This window comes from Nyctereutes procyonoides, unplaced genomic scaffold, assembly GCF_905146905.1.
Source record: "Nyctereutes procyonoides isolate TBG_1078 unplaced genomic scaffold, NYPRO_anot_genome, whole genome shotgun sequence".
Taxonomy (NCBI): Eukaryota; Metazoa; Chordata; class Mammalia; order Carnivora; family Canidae; genus Nyctereutes; species Nyctereutes procyonoides.
In genome coordinates, this window is record NW_026575020.1 from 25,249,203 (window position 1) to 25,270,549 (window position 21,347).

Here is a 21,347-nt window from a genome sequence, read left to right on the forward strand (position 1 = left end):
GTGCTGGGGGGCGAGGTCTGGGACCAGCAGTCTAGGAAAGTCCGGGGAGGGGGCAGCCCCGGATCACCACCCTCACTGTCACTGAGGTTAGGTCTCGGCACTCCGCCAGCCCCTGCCTTAGCCCTCCCAAAGCTTTGCTCAGACCCCGGTGACAGAGCCCAGGTGCGTGTGGGCTTGTCCTCTCTGCTAGGACCAGGTCTGTCCCCTCACAGTCGGACCTGGCTGCCTGCAGAGCCCACTGCAGTTAGGTCTGCTGCTCCCCAGACTCTCGGCTTCGGGGGATTTCCTCAGGGTCCCTGGGGATTTCCACATTGCCTCTGCTTTGCCAAGCTCCCACGAGGCCCAAAGCCAAGCGCCTGCCTTGACAAAATCCTCCATACCGCTGCCCAAATCCTACCCAAACTTGGTTCACCCCTGAGTCTACCAAATGTACCACATACACAATATTCCCATCCCCAACCCCCTCTGGCAGACAGAATAAGCATAATGAACTATTGTTCTCTTTTTCACATAAATGACGACTCTTTTCTATTTCCACAGAAGAAAAAAAAGGAAAGCCAGTTTAAGGGTCGGCCACACAGATTTAAATAAAACATCAGGAAGGTCTTCCCGGGTATGAGAGATGGAAACACATGGTGCTTATTCTCAGTGCCAGGGAGGCTGCTTCAGACAAGCCTCAGGTTCCTCCAAACACTGGACACTTGATACATAGTTTGAGGATCTGTGTGATCACCTCTGGAGGCCTTTTTTTTTTAGCCTGTTTCTAGAACCCTTTAAAGTAAAAATAAAGCTCAAATTCAATCTCCATAGAAGTAGGAGGAATGAAGCAAAAGCTTCTTTCCTACCAACCTACCACCTCCACATTACCAGCCTTGGCCAAATCCACTGGGGCATGTGAGCACCTGTGTGTTACAGAGCTGGGCAGAAAACACGCTTGGCAAGGTGGGGAAGCACTGCCCCAGTTGTGGTGGCTCACAGCCAGGGACCTGTTGGCCCAGGGGCATCAGGATTCCAGAGCTGCTGAAGTGTAGAAATTGCCAAAGAGGACAAGCCTTCCTTCCTGAGAGGAAGGAAAAAAATGCCACCATCCCCAGCCTCACCAGGATGGCTGCAAGAGGAGAGAAGCCTTCAAGAGCACCCCACCATTGTTTTCTGAGAACTATCTGAAGCTGCACTGTTCAATGCGGTAGGCCCGAGCCACATGTGGCTACTTAAATTTAAGTTAAATTGAAACAATGGGAATACTTCTGATTAAATTAAAACAAAAAAAATTTTTTTTTTTTTTTTAAGATTCACTCCCTCAGTCATGCCAATCACATTTCAAGTGCTCAAAAGCCACCTGTGGTGGCTAAATGGCTACCAGGTTGGAAAGCAAGGACTGCTGAACATATCTTTTTTTTTTTTTTTTCATGAGAGACATAGAGAGAGAGAGAGAGAGAGAGAGAGGCAGAGACACAGGCAGAGGGAGAAGCAGGCTCCATGCGGGGAATCCCACGTGGGACTCAATCCCAGGTCCCCAGGATCAGACCCTGGGCTGAAGGCAGTGCTAAACCGCTGAGCCACTGGGCTGCCCTGAACATACCTGTTTTGGCAGAGCCTCCTGTCAGACAGGTCTGATCGAGAGAGCCCCCTTTCAGCTTGTCCTGGTCATCCTGTCCAAAGACTCTGTCAGGTGTTGCCCCCTGACCACCTGCTGTTCTCTCCTACCCCTGCCCCAGATTATGCTTAGGCTCCCGTCCCATCCCTGTGTACCTTGCCCTGACCCCTGGGCCTCAGAAAGAAGTGGGGGAAGGGGACACAGTTTAGCCACAATATAACAACTAGCCAGGGAACAGAAGCCAGATGCCGAGGGGCTGAAAAGGCAAAGCTGAATGGAAGCCAGCCCCCACTCCAAGGCATCCCAGGCCTGGGAGAAAGCCCCTTGGTGCCACACAATCGTTCCTTGTTTCTACAGAGTCTCTGGACCATGCATGGGTAAGACATCTGGAATGTAGTGGCCTGAGGGCTTCCCCGCACCACCCGCTGCTGGACTCATCTGATGTGAGTGCTCCCAGAGAGAGATGTCCCAGCAGAACCCTGAGTTTTCAAGGGCAAATAAGGCCAATAAAGCTTCATTCTGAGCAGCATGCCAGGATTTCTGCCCACGGAGCAATGGGGACCATAACTGGACATCTCCCTGTGTCACTCACTGGATGAACCAACTGAAGAAGGTAAGGAGGAGGACATGGTGGAGAAAGGACTTTAGGGCATGCCCGCCAGGCTAGAAAGGCTCAAGTAAGCTCCCCAAGCCCTGGATCCATGGAGGAATAAGGGAACAGGACATGGGTCTGACAGCTACCACAGTCTCTCACAGGCACTTAATATGAAAGGTTTTACTTAGAAAATCCAAGTGGGAGAGTCTGGGTGAGCTCATATGTGTGGTAAAGGAGCAGAAAATAGACCCAGGAAATTGTAGGTCGGGGCTGCCTCTCTGTTCTGTGCCTCCATTCTGTCCTCAGTTCCTGTTTAGCCCTAATCCAGATGCAAGATGGGCGTGAAGAAACAAAATAAGTTGTGGAGAGACCACAAAAAAGTGAAGTCTGTTTAACTGGAAAACAAACAGGTAGAAAGAAGCATGGTATTCCGAAGTTGCTGGCATCGGACAAGAATTTGACTGGAGGCATTCATGGGAAAAGGAGCACAATTTTAAAGATGCATTGAACTACAGGCTAGTTTGGATAAACTCTGAGGCTGCCATGTGGCCCTGAGTAAACCTGGGGACTGATCTGCGTCTTATTTCCCCATCTTCACTTGGAGGCCCTTTGGAGAAAAGCACCATTCTGGAGACGAGAGTAAAGTGCCCTGTACTGTGCCCCCTTCATCCCCCCACCACCATCAGCAGAGCTGAGTCATTAACAGGCCTGTGGCATTCCTGGACAGATGGCCCATCAGGCTCCCAGGCACCAAGTACCTCCCAGCACCTTACAGACAGATTAATGATGACGATAATGCTATTCTAAGTGACTTGTGTGTAATGATTAGTTGAATCCTTAAAATAACCTTACAAGAAAGTAGTAGTAGTAGTAGTAGTAGTAGTAGTAGTAGTAATAGTAATAGTAGTAGTAGTATTTTACAGGTGAGGAAAGTGAGGCACAGAGAAATTAAATAATTTGCCCAAGGTCACACAGCTTAGTAAACAGTCAGGATTTGAACCCAGGAGTCCAGCTGCAGAGTCCATGTTGTACCCAATATGCACCAATGTATTAACAATACATACATAATCATCAGCATCTTCTGATTTGTGGGCTCTTCTGCCAATGCTGCCTGCCTCCTTTTTCTCCTCCCCAAATGAGCTGGAAGCAGTTCCACAGCCAAAACCAGCCCTTCCATCCAACTTCATATTTGCCAAGCATCTGTTTCTATAGCAACAATAAGATCTGCAGTTTCTGGATTTTTGAAGAGAATATGTGGGGCAGGAGAAGATGGGACCCTTTATAGCATGGGTCCCTCTTTCAGAGGCACAGAAGAGAGACTGAAAACAGGTGTGTTAAGGAAGATGCAGGGGCTGAGTAGGGAACCCAGGGCCATGATAGAAGCCAGAAAACTGCTGTGCCTTGCCTCAGAGACTAACTCCTGCGGTCTAGACAGAGAAGGGGAAGGCCAGTTAGAAGGATTAGAAGCTGATGGCAGAAATGCTTTGGAAGAGTCTGAGAGAAAAGGACACCCAGACTAAATTTTGCAGTGTATGTGTGTGTGTGTTCCAAGCCATTTCCAAACTGGGTATCCTATCACAGAGCCTGGTTCTGCGCCACAGGTCGAGGCTAAGGAGTGATGGATGGTAGCAGGGAACAATAAAGGAGTCCTGGAAGAGGAACGCAGACCGGCATCTGAGTGCCTATATCGGGTGGTTCACCTCCACCAGAGAGGGTGAGAGTATTCTGGGTGGGGTGGTCAGGCTAATACCCCTCACCTTCACAACACCTAGGCCTCATTCCAGCCTGCCACCCCCAACCTCATTTATACAAGAAACACCTGTCATTGTCCAGAAATCCTGAGGCCAGAATCCAGATCACTGCAGGCCGCCTGTGCAGTGCGGGATCTGCCAGGCAAAGCCAAATGCTCGGTGGAACAAGAATGTTTGCTGGTCCCTTGATTCTAGGAAGACAGCCCACAGCAGTCTCCCAGGCTTCTCAGGCAGTAGGCCTAATTTCCTTTCAGCTTCTATTGAACTTGATGCATGGCCAAGTGAGTGGGGACTCAACCTTACCCGGTGCCTTTGTCCTCTATGTAACCTAGGCCACCTGCGGGGGGAAGATCCAAGACTGTACCTAGCTCAGCATGAGCTGAGTCCCCAGTGCCTGAAGTACCAGGCACATGGGCTTCCACAGCCTGGATGGCTCCAAGGAGCTGGAAGATGCCAGCTACTCGGGGAGGAAACCTTCCACTGTTCTGAAGCCAGCTTCTTCAATAGGCTCCACAACTAGACCAGTCGACTCACAGATGTGGGAGGCGGGGGCCAGGAGAGGCACGATGTGGGCTCCCAGCAGAAAGAACCAGTAGGGAGACCATTTCAGGCCCTGTTCCTCACCCTGGCCTTGGAAGGCTCCACTGGAATCCCCAGACACTTTCTCCATGATGAGATGGGGCTGGGCATGAAACTGGGTACACAGTCATGAGTGTCTCATGCTGCCTGACAGTGCTGTCACTGCCTGGCCTCTAGCCCATGCCACCCTGGGCTGAGATCTATCTTTTTGCAGATGTCTTCTGTTCTAGAGAAAGCACAGGCTCCATAGTCATAGGGATGGCGTATTCAGCCTTTCTCCTCCACAGAACTGAGCCCACAGGGTGACATGGAACAGGTGCCCTTCAAGGCTTTCTGACATCCCACCTCAATTGTGCCAGGCTCCATCCTGGGCTGTTCACATTGGGCCTTCCTATGGCCCAGAGCCATGCTCCCCACCCTCACCTCCCAGCCCTCCTCTGCCCAGGGCCAGGGACAGCCTCAGTCTTAACTGCCAGGTGAAAGAGCCTTGGAAGTACCCTCTGCAAGAAATCTCCCCTCCCTATGGGTACCCTGCACACCACAGGGCCTGGCAGTGAGAGAAACTGGGGAGGGAAAGAGGAAGTGAGTCAGCTCCTTGCAGAAGTGGGAGTGGAAGGGAGGGGCCAGCAATACTGAGGTCAAGGGGCAAAAGGCACAGAGGCCAGAAGGGTCACTAAAGAGAGGGAACCAGGCCCTGGAGACATTACTGGGCCCACTGAGAAGGGGTGGGTAAGGGGGACAGACTCAGCAGTGCCACCTCCTGCCAAGGCTGGGTGGCCCCCACAGGCCAGAAAACCTGGGTCTGGCAGCCACAGCCCCACCTGAGGATGGAATCTGAGGCAGCTCCCCTTCCTGACTCACTCACCGGGTGGAGGAAGTGAGGCTTGTGGGATATGGCCAGCTATGTTCTCTCCTCACCAGAGGAGTTTCTGGTGCCGAAGGCCTCCCTGTACCACCTGCTGAGGCTCTGAGCACAGAGCAGTTGGGATGCCCTAGCATGTTCCCTGGCCCTCTCTGGCAGCCCCTGCCCATGGGGGAGCTGTCCCCAGGCTCCAGCTGGAATCTGTTGCCCTGACTGGGAAAAATCCTTGCTGTGAAAATTCCCAGCCTGCTGACATTCCAGCACGCAGGCAGAGCAGGAAAGCAGCAGAAGGAAAGAGGAAGTCTTGAGCCCTGCTGAGCTACATCCTACCCCCTCAGAGACTGCAGCCAGTATGACAAGCACATTTCTCCAAGGACCCCTGGGTTGGACGCTGTGTAACCCCACATAACTCCAAATCTGCTTCTTACCGAAGCCCAAGCTTCTCACCCAAAGACATCAGTACAGGGCCAGGAGGCAGGCCATCCTGTGACCTGCTCCTAGATGCCTAGAGTCCACCTCTCCTCCATTCCTATGGGACATGCTGAGTGCCCAGGCACATAAGAAACAGTCAGGGAGTAAAGCTAGGATATGTCCTGCAGACAAGTCACCAAGGCAAGTCAGGGTGGGGAGGGTTCTAGAAACCAAAACTGAGGTACATGAGGAAAACCATGTAGAAAGAATAGGAAATCAGTTCCTGACCAGGGAACTTCTTTCCTTCAACAAATATCATGAAGTGCTCCAGAAGCACCAGAGAAATAAGATAATGAATTAATAACAAGCTTGATGAATGTTATCAAAGAAAAGGATGTGACAACTCAGAAGGTCAGGGAAGGCTTCCCTGAGGAAGTGACATTCAAACCAGGGCCAATGTGTATGAGGGCATGAGGATGGGCAAGGAAAGGCATTACAGACATAAGGAACAGCAGGGACTCAGTGGGAGAAGCCAGTAAGAGTTCTTCGTTGCTACCCACTATCTGCTAGGCCCTCTGCCCAGGCCGTGCACCTCAACTTTTCCCCCACAGTGCACATGAGGAAACAACAGGATGCAGTCCCCATGTGACAGAAGGAGACCTGTTCTTAGTCAGAGGTGACACTCTGAGGATCTTGCAACCTCAAGTACTGCAGAGGTCAGTACTAGCATGTCAGACCCCTCCAGGGTCTAGCAGATGTGTAAGGGGCAAAGTGTGCCCCTGTATCACCTGCTAGAAATCACACTCAAACACCACCAATACAGATGCTACTTCTCTTCCTAAGGCTTTCCCCAGCCACACTTCCCAGTACCTCTCTCAGCTCCCACCTGCTGCCACCTGGGCTCGCTTCCTCTGGCCAATTAATCCTCTGGAAAGACAGAGCAGCAGTCACACCCTTCTACAGCTCACTATCCACAGAGCAAGAGCAAGAATAGCCACTTACTCCTTGCTTCTCCTCCCTTTCTGGAGGAGAGGCCTACAGGGGCAGCAGGAGTCAGAAGGACGTAGGCCTGGGCTGGCCAGTGGAAGGACGTAGGCCTGGGCTGGCCAGTGGATTTATGAGAATATCCAGATACCGTGTTCCCCTACCCTATACAGCACACAAGTGAAGTACAAGGAGCTGATGCCCTAAATTCAACTCCTGATAAGTTACTTCATAGCCTTGAAACCTTCGGCCACATACTTATCCTTAACCTCTCTGTAATCCGGTATCCTCACCTGTGAAATAAAGATTATACTGCCTGTTTCAGAGGGTTGTTGGGCAAATTAAATGAAAACAGGTGGAACAGTGCCTAACGCAGAGTGAATGCCAGCCACAATCCTCATCCTGGTTAGGACCTCTCAGGCCTGGCCCCCAAAGCATTCCTGTGCAACAGAATATTTATCAGATCAATTAAACACCACTTAGGGAGCATGCAGGTGCCGGACACCGTCCTGGGGGCACCACACAGGATCCTGGACAAACACCCTACATTCTTCCCGACCTGAGTCCGGGTGAAGCTGCTGGGTCGAGCCCCACCAGGGAAGAATGTCATGCCCTCATTCAGAGAAACCTATGGCGGGAGATTAAAGCAGCCTGAGTGGTGACTCGGGTCTGAGGAAATAGTTTCCCAACCAACCCAGAGCCAACAACTGAAAAAATAAGCTTTGCTGACACTGCTGACACTATCCCCTGTATTTAACAGAACAGAAGCTGCTGCCAAACACCACGCAGGGCTCTGGGCTGGGCTCCCTGCAGCACTCCCCCCCCCCCCCCCAAAACTGCACAGCAGGAGGGGTGGGGAGACACGAAGACTCCACTCCCTCTCAGCGCCCATCTGGCCCAGGGGGCGCCTGCGGTGATGCCAGAGGCCTGGAGCACATCCACACCCGCTGCCTGGCACTAAGGATGGAAGTGCCAGGCAAGCCCCCTCCCCAACTGGGTCTTGGGCCGCAGCCTCCACAGACCCAGGCTCCCCAACTCAGGCTACAGTGAGGAAAGCCCAGCAGCTCAGCGTGGTGGGGTGGCGGGAGCACTGCTGGCAGGCGGACCGCGTGCTTGTGGTTTCTGGGAAACGCAGAGATCGGCAGCATTTTTAAAATACTTGTGTTCCCACCCACCACACACCCCCCTTCACCCCACTCCTCAACCCCCCCACCCCAGTCTGGGTGTTTGCATATCTGGTATTTTCCAGAACCATCTCAACATAAATAAGAGATTAGAAGGGAGCAGAGGACAGGGTGGCCAGGGGCAGCAGGGTGGGCCACGGGGCCTCTGGCCAGGGCCAGAGGGGCCAGCGCAGGCCACCTCAAACCCAGGCCCTGCCCCCACACCAGGGCTCCGAGCCATGCCTGCAAAAACAACCAATGACCATGACATGTACCCACACCCAGTTAGTTCAATGTGGCCTGGGCACCATGCCCACCACCCACGGGCTGGGTGGCCAGGGCACTCTGGGGCTGCGGTTCGTCTAGCAGCTCATGGGGAAGACGGCAGAATATGCCTCTGAGGGCAGAGAAGGGAGACCTAGTGGAATAGAAATGACCTAGTCCACCACTCTATGCTGCTGGTCCCATGCACCCCACTAATCCAGGATCAATAACCCCCAAAATGCTCCCAAAGACCTTTCACCCAACATTTCTCACACACTCGACACCTACCCACTGGCACCTCATTCATTACCAAAAGAACTCAGTTTGGGTTCTACTCTGAGCCCCCAAGCCAGAGCTCTCACATGGTGAGGTTCTGATGTCAGAAATGCCTTTATAAAGCTTTGGCACAAAATGAAATAAGAATTTTCTGTTTAAAACAAACAGTTACGATAACTCTCTCGGGTCCCCTCACTCTTTGGGAGCTTTTTACCAACACTTTACTATTACCGCTCAATAAACTTTGCTTTGCTGCCCCCCAAAATGAAAACAAACAAATACCAAAAACCTCTCCAAGCATCATTTGGAGTAACATTAGGAACAGAGGGGTTTTAGAACACTGAGTCCAGGCAGCACCCAGCAGCTCCAGCATCACCAGAAGCCCCAGGGAAAGCCCACTGCTTAGCAGCTGGCCTGGCAGACCTGAAACAGTACAATCTTCTGTCTCTCCTTGGTACCCTGCTGGTCCCAATTCTGGAAGGCCCTGGGGGTCTGGGGCAAGGTTGGTGAGGCTTGTACAGCTTCTGTCCAGGACTCAAGGGCTTCCTGGCATAGGGGCCCCTGCCCTTCTCCCAGATGTAGGCAACCCCACCTGCCAGTCTCCTTTCAGGCCACTTAGGTCCCATCGGCAGTCCTGAGATGCTGGAAAGACCTAGGGGAGCACCCAGCACCCCAGCTTTTCCTTCAGATGGTTGTCTCTGAGGACAGGGCTGCAGGGAAAGAGTCTGAACAAAAGCATCATAAGTTCCCACTGGAAAGAAAACTTTACCAGGAGCAAAGATGGGAAAGCACAAGGACGGGCTAATTAAGGAAGCAAACAAAATTACCTTCCCTGGATGGCTTTAGAGACTGGGCAGAGGGGAAGGTACTGATCTTCTTTTTTTTTTTTTTAATATATTTTTTAAGATTTTATTTATTTATTCATGAGAGACACAGAGAGAGAGAGAGAGAGGGACAGAGACACAGGCAGAGGGAGAAGCAGGCTCCATGCAGGGAGCCTGACGTGGGACTCGATCCAGGGTCTTCAGGATCACACCCTGGGCTTCAGGCAGCGCTAAACCGCTGCCCAGGTACTGATCTTCTTAAGCATTTACTACCTACCGAAATCTACGAAAGGTGGTTTACACAGAGGTGACAACCTCTTCAGGAACCTCACAGCCCTATAGGCTTTAAGTACAAACCCCAGGGTCCAGAGGGAGAAGAAACTGTATTCCAGATCTCTGGTAAGTGCCTGACAGCTGCAGACAGCCTAAGAAAATAGACCCCACTGGAAGGGGGTGGGTGCAATGTTTTAACCACTGCTACCTCACCCCTCCCACCACGACTTCGAAAGCTCAGGGAAGCAGTGCTTTCTGGGTAGAGCTCCCATGCAGGCTAGTTCCTCTGACTCTTGATGGTAGGACAGCCACATTAGCCAGGGTCTAGCCAGGTGGGCTCTTCTGAGCTTAGAAACATCCTACACTACTGCTTCCTGCGATGGGCCCACTGAGGATACAAACAGAAGGGCCTGGCTCTCCTCTCTCCCAGGCCTCAACCTTCTCAGTTGGCCCTTGACTTTCCTACTTGGATTTATGGAGCAGGAGAAAGGGATTCTGATCCAACTGGGACTTAAGATCCTCATCTGTACCACTACATCCTTTCATCTCACCAGACTCAGGGAATGCTTTGTCTTTTGACAGACAATGTAAGAGTAACTGATCCAAAACCAAATACCCCAAAACGCTCTCCCTGAGGAGCCAAGAAAGAACTTAGTGTCTTCCTCCAAACCTGGCATCCTACTTGGCTCTCCTCTTCTCCATCCCCCCAGCCAGTCAGTCACCAAGGCTACAGAGTCCCTTGATTGCTCAAGTCTGAAATCTCTCTCCACCTCCACTGCTCTACCCAAGTGCGGGCCTCTGTTCCACTAGGATGACAACGGTCAGGCCCTCACTGTTTGCTCCATGGCTGCCCTTGCTACAGCCAAAAGCATTCTCCACAAGCAGCCAGAGAGATTTTCTAAAATCTTTTCCTATCACTCCCTGCTTCCTGACCTTTGGTGGAAGCTTGCATTCCTTAGGCTGGTTCACACGGGCCTTCATGACCTGTCCCCTGCTTGCCTCTTCGGCCACTTCTCTCAGTACTCATTCCCCACGCACTGTGCCCCCAGCCTTATCCCCCAAATGTGTCATTCTCTCTCCAACCTCTAGGTCTTGGTTTGAGTCTCTTACAGCCCTCCCCTTCCTCCTGCCTCCCCTGCATTCACATCCCACCCAGATGTCAGCTTTCCCTGTGATCACTCCCAGGACTGTACTGGAAGTCCCTCTGCTGTGCCTCTGGGACCCTGTACTGGCCCCTGTTGGGGAGCATCTCAAGCAGCACTATCATCATCTGCTACTTGACCATCTCTTCCGCTAGACGGAAGACCGCTAGACCATCTCTTCCGCTAGTTCCTAGGGGCTGGGGTTATGTGCTACTCACTGCTGGATCCCAGGATCTAGCACACAGCTTGTGCTCAGCAGATATCCGTTTAATGAGTGGAGTGGAAGAACAGATGGTGGAAGAAGAGCTGCTTCTCCCAGGCCTGCTGAGTGACTTCTATTGGGCTCCATGTCTGTCCTACTACTGTGGCTCACCCCTACTCCCAATGGAACCTTACTAGCAGCTACAAGGACATGTGGAGGTGTGAGCCAAGCATTCTGGACACACATCATGTGAGAAGGAAACCTGAGGGGCTGTCTCTCCCTGGGGCCTTCTCAACAGGCCATGGAGAGGAGCCACGAGGCCTGGTCTCCATCTGTGTGCAGAAAGAGAACAGATGGCTAGCCAGTTCCCTCAGAGCTCCCTGGGGACAGGCAATGTGTGGACACAGTTGATGGATGACCTGATGGGCAGGGTGGCCGCCAGGAGCTGTCCTCGTGGGGCCAGAGTTGTCAGGGTGCCCCACCCAGAAGCCTTGAGGAAGTGGGAAGACTCTTCTTGGCATGGAACTGGGCTTAGAACTGCTGCCAAGAAGAGAAGCCAGAGTGGGAGGAAGAGGAGGAGAGAGAGGATGAAAGCTGCAGTAGAGGCTGCAGCACTCCCACACCAGCTCCGGGTCTGTCCCAGGAGGTCAGGATGCTGGGCTCCCTCCATTCCTCTCTGCTGTGGCCTGAGTTCCTGCCACCTGCCAGAGAAGAAAAGATGTGGGGCTTCCTCAGCCCTATGCGTCTCACTGCTCTCTCAGATGGCTCTTGGAAACTCATGAGGTTGGAGCTTGCTATATGTCCCCTGCCGGATCCTTCTCCTTCCAGAAGAAGTCCTCTGGGCACCATGGGGCTTGGCCCAGGGGGACTGGGGCAAGCCAGCATTTCAGGGATACCAGCTCTCGCTGTAATGTGGAATCTACTGGGGCCTCTAAAGCTGAACCATTCATATCCCCAGGGATGGAGGAGCAGCAGCTCGTTGGAAAGGGAGAGTGGCTGAGAAATATGAGATGCCAGGATGATTCCTAGACTATAGAGAAAATGAAAAAGCATCTGGGATGTCAGGCCCAGGGCCCCACAAAGGTCTGTGCTGTGGTTCAGCGGGGAGCTGGCAACAATCCCCCAGGGGATTCATTCTTTAAGAACAAAATTCCATCTGTTAAAAATGTTAGCCTGGGAGTACACAGACATGGCAACATAGTATGGGCTTTGATTCTAAGATAAAGACTGCTCTTTCTACCCTATGGTTCCCTGAGCTCAGTCTAGTTTGGTGACTGACACACAGTAGGTGCTCTATGAGAGTTTCTGGAATAAATAAGTCCTGGTCTTCCCTGGATTTCACAATAGGCTCCCTCCTACTCACTACCCTTCCTGACTAGCAAAACTGCCTGACCTTCACTGGGCCCAAAGTAAAGGAAGGTCTGGAACCCACCTCTGGTACTTCCTGCCAGACTTTGACCCTGCCGCTCCCAGGCTCTCCAGGCCCTACATGCTGCTAGGCTGAGCAGCCATCTGAACATCTACTTCCCCTCCCCAGGAGAAAGCCAGCACCAGGACTCTGCCTGCTTCCTTAGCATTTCCTCCCACTTCTGACTTTGATACATCTGGCCAGCCACTTAGTGCTGAAAGGTCCTGGCCAGGCTGTGCAGTGGTCTCACTGCAGGGACCAGATGAGCAATCCTAAAACCCACAGTTGGGAAACAGGGATGGCCAGAAGCCAACGTGTCCTTCATGTTCTGTCTCCAGGTGGAATATTCCAAACTGATATGTTGTAGCCACCCTATCCAAAGACCCCGGGGTTAGAGATCACTGTTCCCCTGGAGACCCTCTCATACACATCATCGAAATCTTTTCTGCTCCTATATCATCCCTTCCACAGCTGTTTTGTGACAGCAGGATAACAGCTGGGGTCTCAGGGATAGTCAGATCATACTATTTCTGCAGGCTTGATTACTGTTATGTTTCCAGAGTGTTTTCTTCCAGGAGAGGTAGTGAAGACTCTTAGAGCCCAGGTGATCTTTATAAATCAGGTCCAGTCACTCCCCTGCTTCAAACCTTACAATGGTCCCATTTCACTGGGACAAAATCTCAACTCCTATTATGACTTACAAGGTCCTCCATGATCTGGCTCCTGCTTATCTCTGCAATCTTACCTCCTATTCAAATCCTCATTCAAGTGCAAGAGGAGGCCTGAAGTCATCTTACTCCAGAGCTAGCAAAAACAGTTGCACATCCCAGATATTCCATGACAGCCTTGCCTTGAAATAATTCATCTTTTTCTTTTAAGTCTAATGGCTAAATAACATGGAAATCCTATAGTTTAGTCCAGATACCAGGCTGCACTAGTAGTCCAGACTGTCTCTCATCTGAAGTGGCACATGTTTAGCCTCCATGCCCCAATTTAGAGCTCAGGAAACATGGTGCCCAGACCCTTAACCCTTGTACCCTGAAGCTTATGTCACCACGGACCACCCCATACTAAGGTCGCTATTCCTCACAGGCCAGGTAAACCATCCTTGGGGCCAAGGAATGGCACAACTTCACCATTCCTGGCTACCCCAGTCATCCCCCCAAGCACAAATCCCAACCTCTGCTCCTCCCCACCTCCCAGGGGGATACACTCACATTGGCCAGCTCCCTGCGGGGTCCTTCACCACTCGGCAGCCAGCTCCGGCTCAGCTCGCTGAGCTCTGGAATGGGTTGCACCTTGAGCCGCACGCTGTCCCCAGACTGCCGGATCATCTCCACGATCTCATCCCTGGACTTGCTCTCCACGTTGTGCCCATTAATCTCCACCAGACGATCACCCGGCACCAACCCCAGGGCCAGGTCCTTGGTGCCCGCGCCGGGCTCAGCAAAGTGTACCACCCTTCGGTAGACCTGGCCCTCGGGGCCCCGATCCAGCATGGTGGTGCGTCGCAGGGAGAAGCCAAAGTCACCAGTGGGCCTCCTTTGCAGCTCCAGCTCCCGGAGGGCAGGTGGTGGCAGGTGTGCCACGGGGGGCAAGCGCAGGTCAGCAGGGAACCTCTTAGTCACAAGCTCAGGGCCTCGGGACCGGGGTCCAGGCCTCGGGATGCCTGAACCAGGATGCTGTGCCAGCTGTCCCTCCAGAGTCCTCACCTCCACCTGTGGGGAGGGGGCTGCAGAGTGCTCAGAAGGGGTGGAGGTTTCAGAGGCGCTCTCATCCCGGCTCCGCTGGGAGAAAGAGAAGCGTTTGACGATCATCTGAGAGTTCTGCTTGGCCAGGGAGCCAAACTTGGCGGCCCGCTGCAGCACGGAGCCGCGGAAGCTGCCCTCCTCACCCTTGAGGTCATCGCTGGAGCTGGCGGTACTCAGGTGGCCCGAGTCCAGGATGACGCTGCCCCTGTTGCTGTCGGAGTCAATGTCAGTCAGGTGCAGGTCGGAGCTGCTGGCCACCTTGATGGGGATGGGGTTGGAGATTTCCAGGCGTGTCTTGGATTCGCGCTTTGAGGAGCGGTTCAGATTGAAGAAGCCGCGCCGCAGGCTCATCTCCTCCAGACTCCGCAGCTCCGCTGCCGACATCCGCTCCTTCTTCTCCTTCTTCTCCTTCTTCTCTTTCCGCCCACCATCTTTGTCCTTGTCTTTCTTCATGAGGTTAAACATGGTGGGGTACTGCTTTGGCAGGGGGCAGCACCCCCAGGGGATCACAGGTGCTTGGTACAGGGCCCTTGTGCCCCACCTTGCTGCTGCGAACAAAAACAGAGACAGAGAAAGGATTATTCGAGCAGAGCCTCTTCCTGGGTCTCCCATCCAGACAAGGCCAACTAATGAGCACAGCTCCCCTTTCCCAAGAGCAAGCTCAGTATGTGCCAGGTGCTCTGCTTTATACAATACCGTCTCTGTGAAGTTAATCCTCGTCACACTGCTATGGGAAGTCTGTGATCACCCCATTTGACAAAGAAGGAAGCTTGAGGTTTAGAGAAGGTTGTAAAAGTCTGTAACGGCCTTTCACCATGATAAGTGTGCTTAGTTAGCGGTGGTGTCTAGGAGACCTGCCCTCCTGGCAGGAGGGTGCCATCAAAGCAACCTTGTACGCGACGTCAGATTGAAACACAAAGCTGAGACGCCTGGGTGGCTCAGTGGTTGAGCGTCTGTCTGCCTTTGGCTCGGGGAGTGATCCCGGAGTCCTGGGATTGAGTCCCACATTGGGCTCCCTGCATGGAGCCTGCTTCTTCCTCTGCCTGTGTCTCTGCCTCTCTCTCTCTCTCTCTCTCTCCTCTCTCTCTCTGTCTCTCATGAATAAATAAATAAAATATTAAAAAAAAAAAGAAGATTCAAACACAAAGGAAAAAGGAAAGAGACTTCACATACCATCACCTCCCCAGAGCCAATATCGCCTTAAAGCAGCAGTCATCACATGCAGTTTGGCTCTTTGCTCAGCCTGCTGCCCCCAGAATCAGCCTTAGCTCCTGCCTGACAGAAGACCTCGAAGAACCAACACTTTTTTTTACGAGTTCCACTTGCCAGGCACTTGACACACACTCTCATTTGAGCCTCACAGCATCCCTGCAACATAGGTATCATTATCTCTCCTTTATAAATGAGAAAATGGGGCTCAGAAAATTAAGTATAGGGATGCCTGGGTGGCTCAGCAGTTGAGCATTTGCCTTCAGTTCAGGGAGTGATCCTGGAGTCCTGGGATCGAGTGCCGCATTGGGCTCCCTGCATGGAGCCTGCTTCTCCCTCTGCCTGTGTCTTGGCCTCTCTCTCCGTGTCTCTCATGAATAAATAAATAAAATCTTAAAAAAAAAAATTAAGTATATGATAGTTGTCACATAGCAAGTCAGCAGCAAATCCTGTTTTCTTTCTGGGGCCTTGGCGCCCTGAGTAAAGCAGGGAAGGAAGGGGAAGTTCCAGACTGAACCAATCCTGAGAAACTCACATCCCTTCTCCACCCCACCCCCCCACAGACCAACAACTAAATATAGCCCCGGGAAGAAAGTTGTGGCAGCCTGAGAGAAAATCCGGCTCCAGGGCACAGGGCACGTGCGCCTGCAGTGCCAGCCTACTCCTACCCCTGCGCACACCTGACTGGGGACAGGACCGAGAAAGACCTGGTGGGGGTGGAGTTGCAAGCCAGGAAACAAGTTCTAACCAGCAGGGAACAAAGAGTGGAAGTAGGCCATACCACCTAATTAGAAATTAAATGCAATTTTTTCTCTCTCCATGAAGGCCTCCCAGTCTGAGTTTGAGACACAGGACCTATAAGCTCACTTCCAGCAATGACCTTTTGCAAAGCCCTGGAGAGGCCTTTCCTATCTGTGTCCCACCACCGCCACAACAAAGGATGGCCCTCCAGGTTCCCCAACCTACTGAGATGGACCCCTAGCCCCTGTACAAATGCCGAGGAAGACGTCAAGGCCAGGAATTCCCAAAGGTCCTGGTGGCACTGTCTATTGCCTCCTCCCCACCCAGCACCCTGACCCATGTGGTTCCTGAGAGATCAATGTATCCATCCTAGAGCAGTGCTCATCACAGAAATACAATTCAAGTCATAGGTATGATTTAGAATTTTCTAGCAGCCACACTAAAAAAGGTAAAAAGAAACAGGTGAAATTAACGATAAATCTACATGAAAAACATTGAGACTATTTTACATTCTCTTTTCCATATTAAGTCTTCAAAATCCAGTGTGAACTTTACACTTACAGCACATCTTAATTCAGGCTAACTTAATCCAGGCTAATTTTAAGTATTCAACAGCTACTGGCTATTGAACTGGGCAGTACAATTCTAGAGAAATCTTTAATTGTAGAGCATATCCAAAGAGGTGGGGAATCTGACCCAGTTACTAGCTCCCTGTGGACCTAACAGGCACCCCTTTCCCCCTCTGATCTATTTCTACTTAGTAAAACAAAGTTCCCTCTGAACTTTTTGTTTCGAAATGCTCCATGCACAGTGCCTGGGAGTAGGAAGACAGGGCATATAGAGCCCAAGAAGTGCAAAGCCAGGGGCAGCCTTGTCCAGCTGAGTCTGGACTGATTTGGGATGGGGGGAATACCTGGCAGCACGCATCCTATCTTTAGGGCTCTATTTTGACATGGGGAGTCTCTCTCTCTCCTCCTGAGCATTGATGGGGTATGGCACAGACCTACCACATATTAGGACGTGGGATATTTGGTTGGTCATCACCCACTCTATCCCTCACCCATCACTACCTGTACCATTTTAAAAGGCTGATTTAGGGGCACCTGGGTGGCTCAGTCAGTTAAGCATCTGACTCTTGATTTTGGCTCAGGTCATGATCTCAGGGTCGTGAGATAGAGCCCTGCATCAGGATCTGGGCTCCAGGCTCGAGATGGAGTCTGCTTAAGATTCTCTCCCTCCCCCTCTCCCCATCCTGCCCCATGCTCACACTCTCTTAAAAAAAAAAAAAAGGCTGATTTAGAAGATGGCTCCAAAGGTGTGGGAAATGATGAAAAAAACCTATCTTGGGGACCAGAAAGGGACAGAGGAGTTTCTTGGCCTCAGCCTCAGCCCAACCACAAGAACCCAACTGCCTACCATCCTACCAAGACACCTCTTTTGGTCTTCAATTCTTACTCTGCAATCCTTACCTAATCCTGGCTCTTTGCTGGGGGCTAGCCATCTGAGCAGTGTCAACGGAAAACAGGCCCCAGAATTCTAGAATCTTTGGGCTGGAAAGGTCCCTGAGAAGTAAGTTCGTGGAAATCCCTGTCTTGGCAAAAGCTTGCCCCTCACTGCGACAGGCAGGAACCACACAGTCACTGCTACAGCAGCAACACGAGTTGGGTAGCATGGCTGGGAAGATTAGCGGGTCTGCTATCTAGGCCTGGATCTGCCAATAAATTGCTAGGGGACCTTGAGCCTGTCACTTTGCTCAAGGTTAGACTAGATGATCTAGGTTTCTTCTAGTTCAAAAATTCCAAATATCTAAGTCTCTTGTGGACACAGGTTACTTATTAACTTTCTGCCAAAGCTGTCCCTCTCATCCCAACCCTGGAGCCTTTGGAGGCTGAGTCCATTTCAGCCCTCCCCTCACCATCCCTGTCCTGCCAGTTATGCACACAGCTCACAAGGCACCCCTTCCCCACCGTCATCCCTACAATTGCCTGGCTGTGGCTTGGGTTCTCTCCCATACCACCTTCCTGGAGCCACCTGCAACCTCCCTGTCCAGGGCCAGACCCACAGCACAGATGCCTCTGCTCCTCAGAACCCACTCTGCCAGCCACCTGGACTGTCACCTTCCTATAGACCTTGGACTTTGCAGCATCTTCTGTCCTCAGGTCCAAAGACTCCAGCAGCAATGACATCAGCACCTTCCCACTCTTCATTTTGGGCTGCACTTTCTATCCACCTTTCTTACCCTCCCCAGCAAAGGTTAACTTCCAATTTTCTGACCTCCTGCTCTGCCTTTCTCCCCTCACCATATTCCAGGAAGCCTTCCCTAATTTTACATGGAGGAAAGGTATGTATATAAATTAGGGTATGTACCTACATCATCTTGACCCTGCTGCTCCCCAAATCAAAGTGAAGTACAATCAACTTAGTCAACTCGGCTGCCTTATTACTTAAAGATGGAGAGCATCTTGATGGCAAGGACCATTTGACTCATATATGCATCTATCTGTTCATCTATAGGAGAAACGATATACATATCCATACAATGGACTATGACTCAGCAATAAAAAGGAAGCAACTACTGATAGACACAACAGGAATGAATCTCAAAAACATTATGTCAAGCGACAGCAAAAGAAGGATTTGACAAAAAGAGTACAAGCTGGGGACACCTGAGGTGGCTCAGTAATTGAGAATCTGCCTTTGACTCAGGTTGTGATCCTGGAGTCCTGGGATTGAGTCCCAAGTCAGGCTCCAGGCTGTTTTTCCCTCTGCCTATGTCTCTATTTCTCTCTGTATCTCTCTCATGAATAAATAAATAAAATCTTAAAAAAAAAAAGAGTACATACTGGTATGGTATTATTTATATGAAGTTCTAGTAAGATGGTCCCTGACTTACAATGGTTCGACTTATAATTTTTTTTAAAGATTTTATTTATTTATTCATGAGAGAGAGAGAGAGAGAGGAGAGAGAGGCAGAGACACAGGTAGAGGGAGAAGCAGGCTCCATGCAGGAAGCCTGACATGGGACTTGATCCCAGGTCTCCAGAATCACACCCCGGGGTTAAGGGAGCACTAAAACACTGGGCCATCGGGGCTGCCCTCGACTTACAATTTTTTTACTTTATGATATGCATATGTGAAAGCGATTTGCATTCAGTAAAAATCACACTTCATATTTTGACTTTGGATCTTTTCCTGACCTAGTGATATGCAGTAGGAGACTCTCATGATGCTGAGCAGTGACAGCAAGATGCAGCTCCCAGTCAGCCACACATTCACAAGGATAAACAACTGATACTTACAGTCATTCTGTACCCATGCTGTACCATTCTTTCACTTTCAGAACAGAGTGCATCAATTACATGAGGTATTCAACATTTGACCATAAAATAGGCTTTGTGCTAGATGATTTTGCGAACTGTAGGCTCATATTAGTTTTCTGAGCTCATATTAGTTTTCTGAACACGTTCTGAGCCATTGGCGAGGCTAACCTATGATGTTTGGTAGGTCAGGTGTATAAAGTGTATTTTCGACCTACGATATTTTCAAGTTACGATGGGTTTATCAGGAAGGAGGCAAACCCACGGTAAGTCAAGGAAGACGTAAAAAGACAAAACTAACCTATGGTGGAAAAAAACCAGAATAGTGATTACCTCTGGAAGGTGGGGGTGGTAGTAGGGACAGGAATGGCCTGAAAAAGGGTATGAGGGAACTTTCTGGAGTGATGTTCATGTTACATTATCTTGATAGGGATTTGGGTTGACAGGTGTTTACATTTGTTAACAGTTATCAAATAGTGCACATGAGATTTGTATATTTCATTATGTGAAATATTCACTCAAAAGAAAAAAGAACTCTAAACAAATACTGAAGTCTAGTTAATAATAATATGTGTACTACAGTATTTGGGGCAAGATATGCTGATGTCTGGGTGGTTCAGTTGGTTAAGAGTCCAACTCCTGATTTTGGCTCAGGTCATGATCTCGGGTTCATGGGATAGAGCCACGTATGAATCCTACTTGATATTCTCTCTCTCCCTCTGCCTCTCCTCTCCTCTCAAACATAAATAAATAAATAATTAATTAAAGATAAGTGAAACTAATGGAAGAGCTTAGGCTTCAGATGTCAGGTAGAAAACCTAGGACCAAATCCAAGGTAATAGCTATGCAATCTTGGGAAAGCCACTTCATGCCTCTGTGCCTCTGTTTTCCCATTGGTAAAATGGGGATAATAGCACCTAACACATATGGCATGGGGACTAAATGAAATTGGTATATAAGCCCAGAGTAGGTGTAGCCCAAACACCTAGCCCAGAGTAGGCCCTCAAAAACGGTAGCCAATCAGAGGCACATTCTTATCATCGAAATGGGATGAGAGACAGCATAATAAGGTTTACAGTGTGTACCTCAGCCCAAGTGTTACTAAAATAAATATAAACATAAAATCTTAATGCTGGACAAAACCTCTGTATATGGAAAGTAAAGCCCAAAGAAGAGAAGGCAATCCTGTGAGCACATGGCCAGGACAGATCACACTGGCTCAAGTCCAGAGGCCCCATGTAGCTACTGCCAAGACTAAGCACAGGCAATTCATAGCTGCAGAAATATGAATGGCTAACAAACACGAATAGGTATTCAGCCACAGACATATGGAAGAAAACAGAGGTATACTGTTGTTCACCTAGCAGTTTAGTAAAAACCACCATTATTAATAACATCAATCAAATAGAAGAAGATAGGAAGCAGGATATCTCATATGTGTTGCTGAGAGTATAAATTAGTGTAAGGAGGGAAAGTTGGTGGTATCTATGAAAATATTTAAATGTACATATTCTTAGACTGGGAAGTTCCACATACAGGACCTCTACTGATATGTTCACACAATAAACATGGCTAATCTTTGCATCACTGTTTGTGATTGCAAAATTCTATCAATATAAAGGTCTGTCACCAGGGGAATAGCTAAATTATAGAACTAGGCAGTTATCAAAAAGAATGGAGATTTGTATATACTGACTTGGAAAGAATCAATACTATATTGTTAAGCAAAAAATATCAAGTTGCCAGATAATATATAATTCTTATAATTATATATTTTTAAAACTGTTTATGTGTGCATATGTAGCCATGCACATTATGTATGCACAATATTTGCATAATATATAGAAAGATGTATGCTCTGGGGAAGAGACAGGGATTTTAGAAGAATCAAAATAGATTTGTGTTTCATCTATATTGTTCTAATTTTTTACAATGAGACTATTTAGCTGGTGGAGGGGTGTGTGTGTGTGTGTGTGTGTGTATCTAGGCATAGGGGCT

The 21,347-nt window shown here is 50.1% G+C and overlaps 1 protein-coding gene across 10 annotated transcripts in view; it reads right to left on the minus strand.

Annotated features, from left to right (window-relative positions):
* The window catches only part of MYO18A (myosin XVIIIA), a 97,337-nt gene that overhangs the window by 71,141 nt on the left and 4,849 nt on the right, over positions 1 to 21,347 (minus strand). For 7 of the 10 annotated variants that reach the window (XM_055326175.1, XM_055326165.1, XM_055326169.1 and 4 more), the window contains exon 2: positions 13,549 to 14,627. In XM_055326175.1, the coding sequence (XP_055182150.1) occupies positions 13,549 to 14,547 (999 nt within the window). In that variant the 5' untranslated portion in view covers positions 14,548 to 14,627. Of the gene's footprint in view, positions 1 to 13,548; positions 14,631 to 21,347 lie in introns of all 10 variants that reach the window. The other 3 variants (XM_055326188.1, XM_055326185.1, XM_055326127.1) reach the window with 1 other exon arrangement.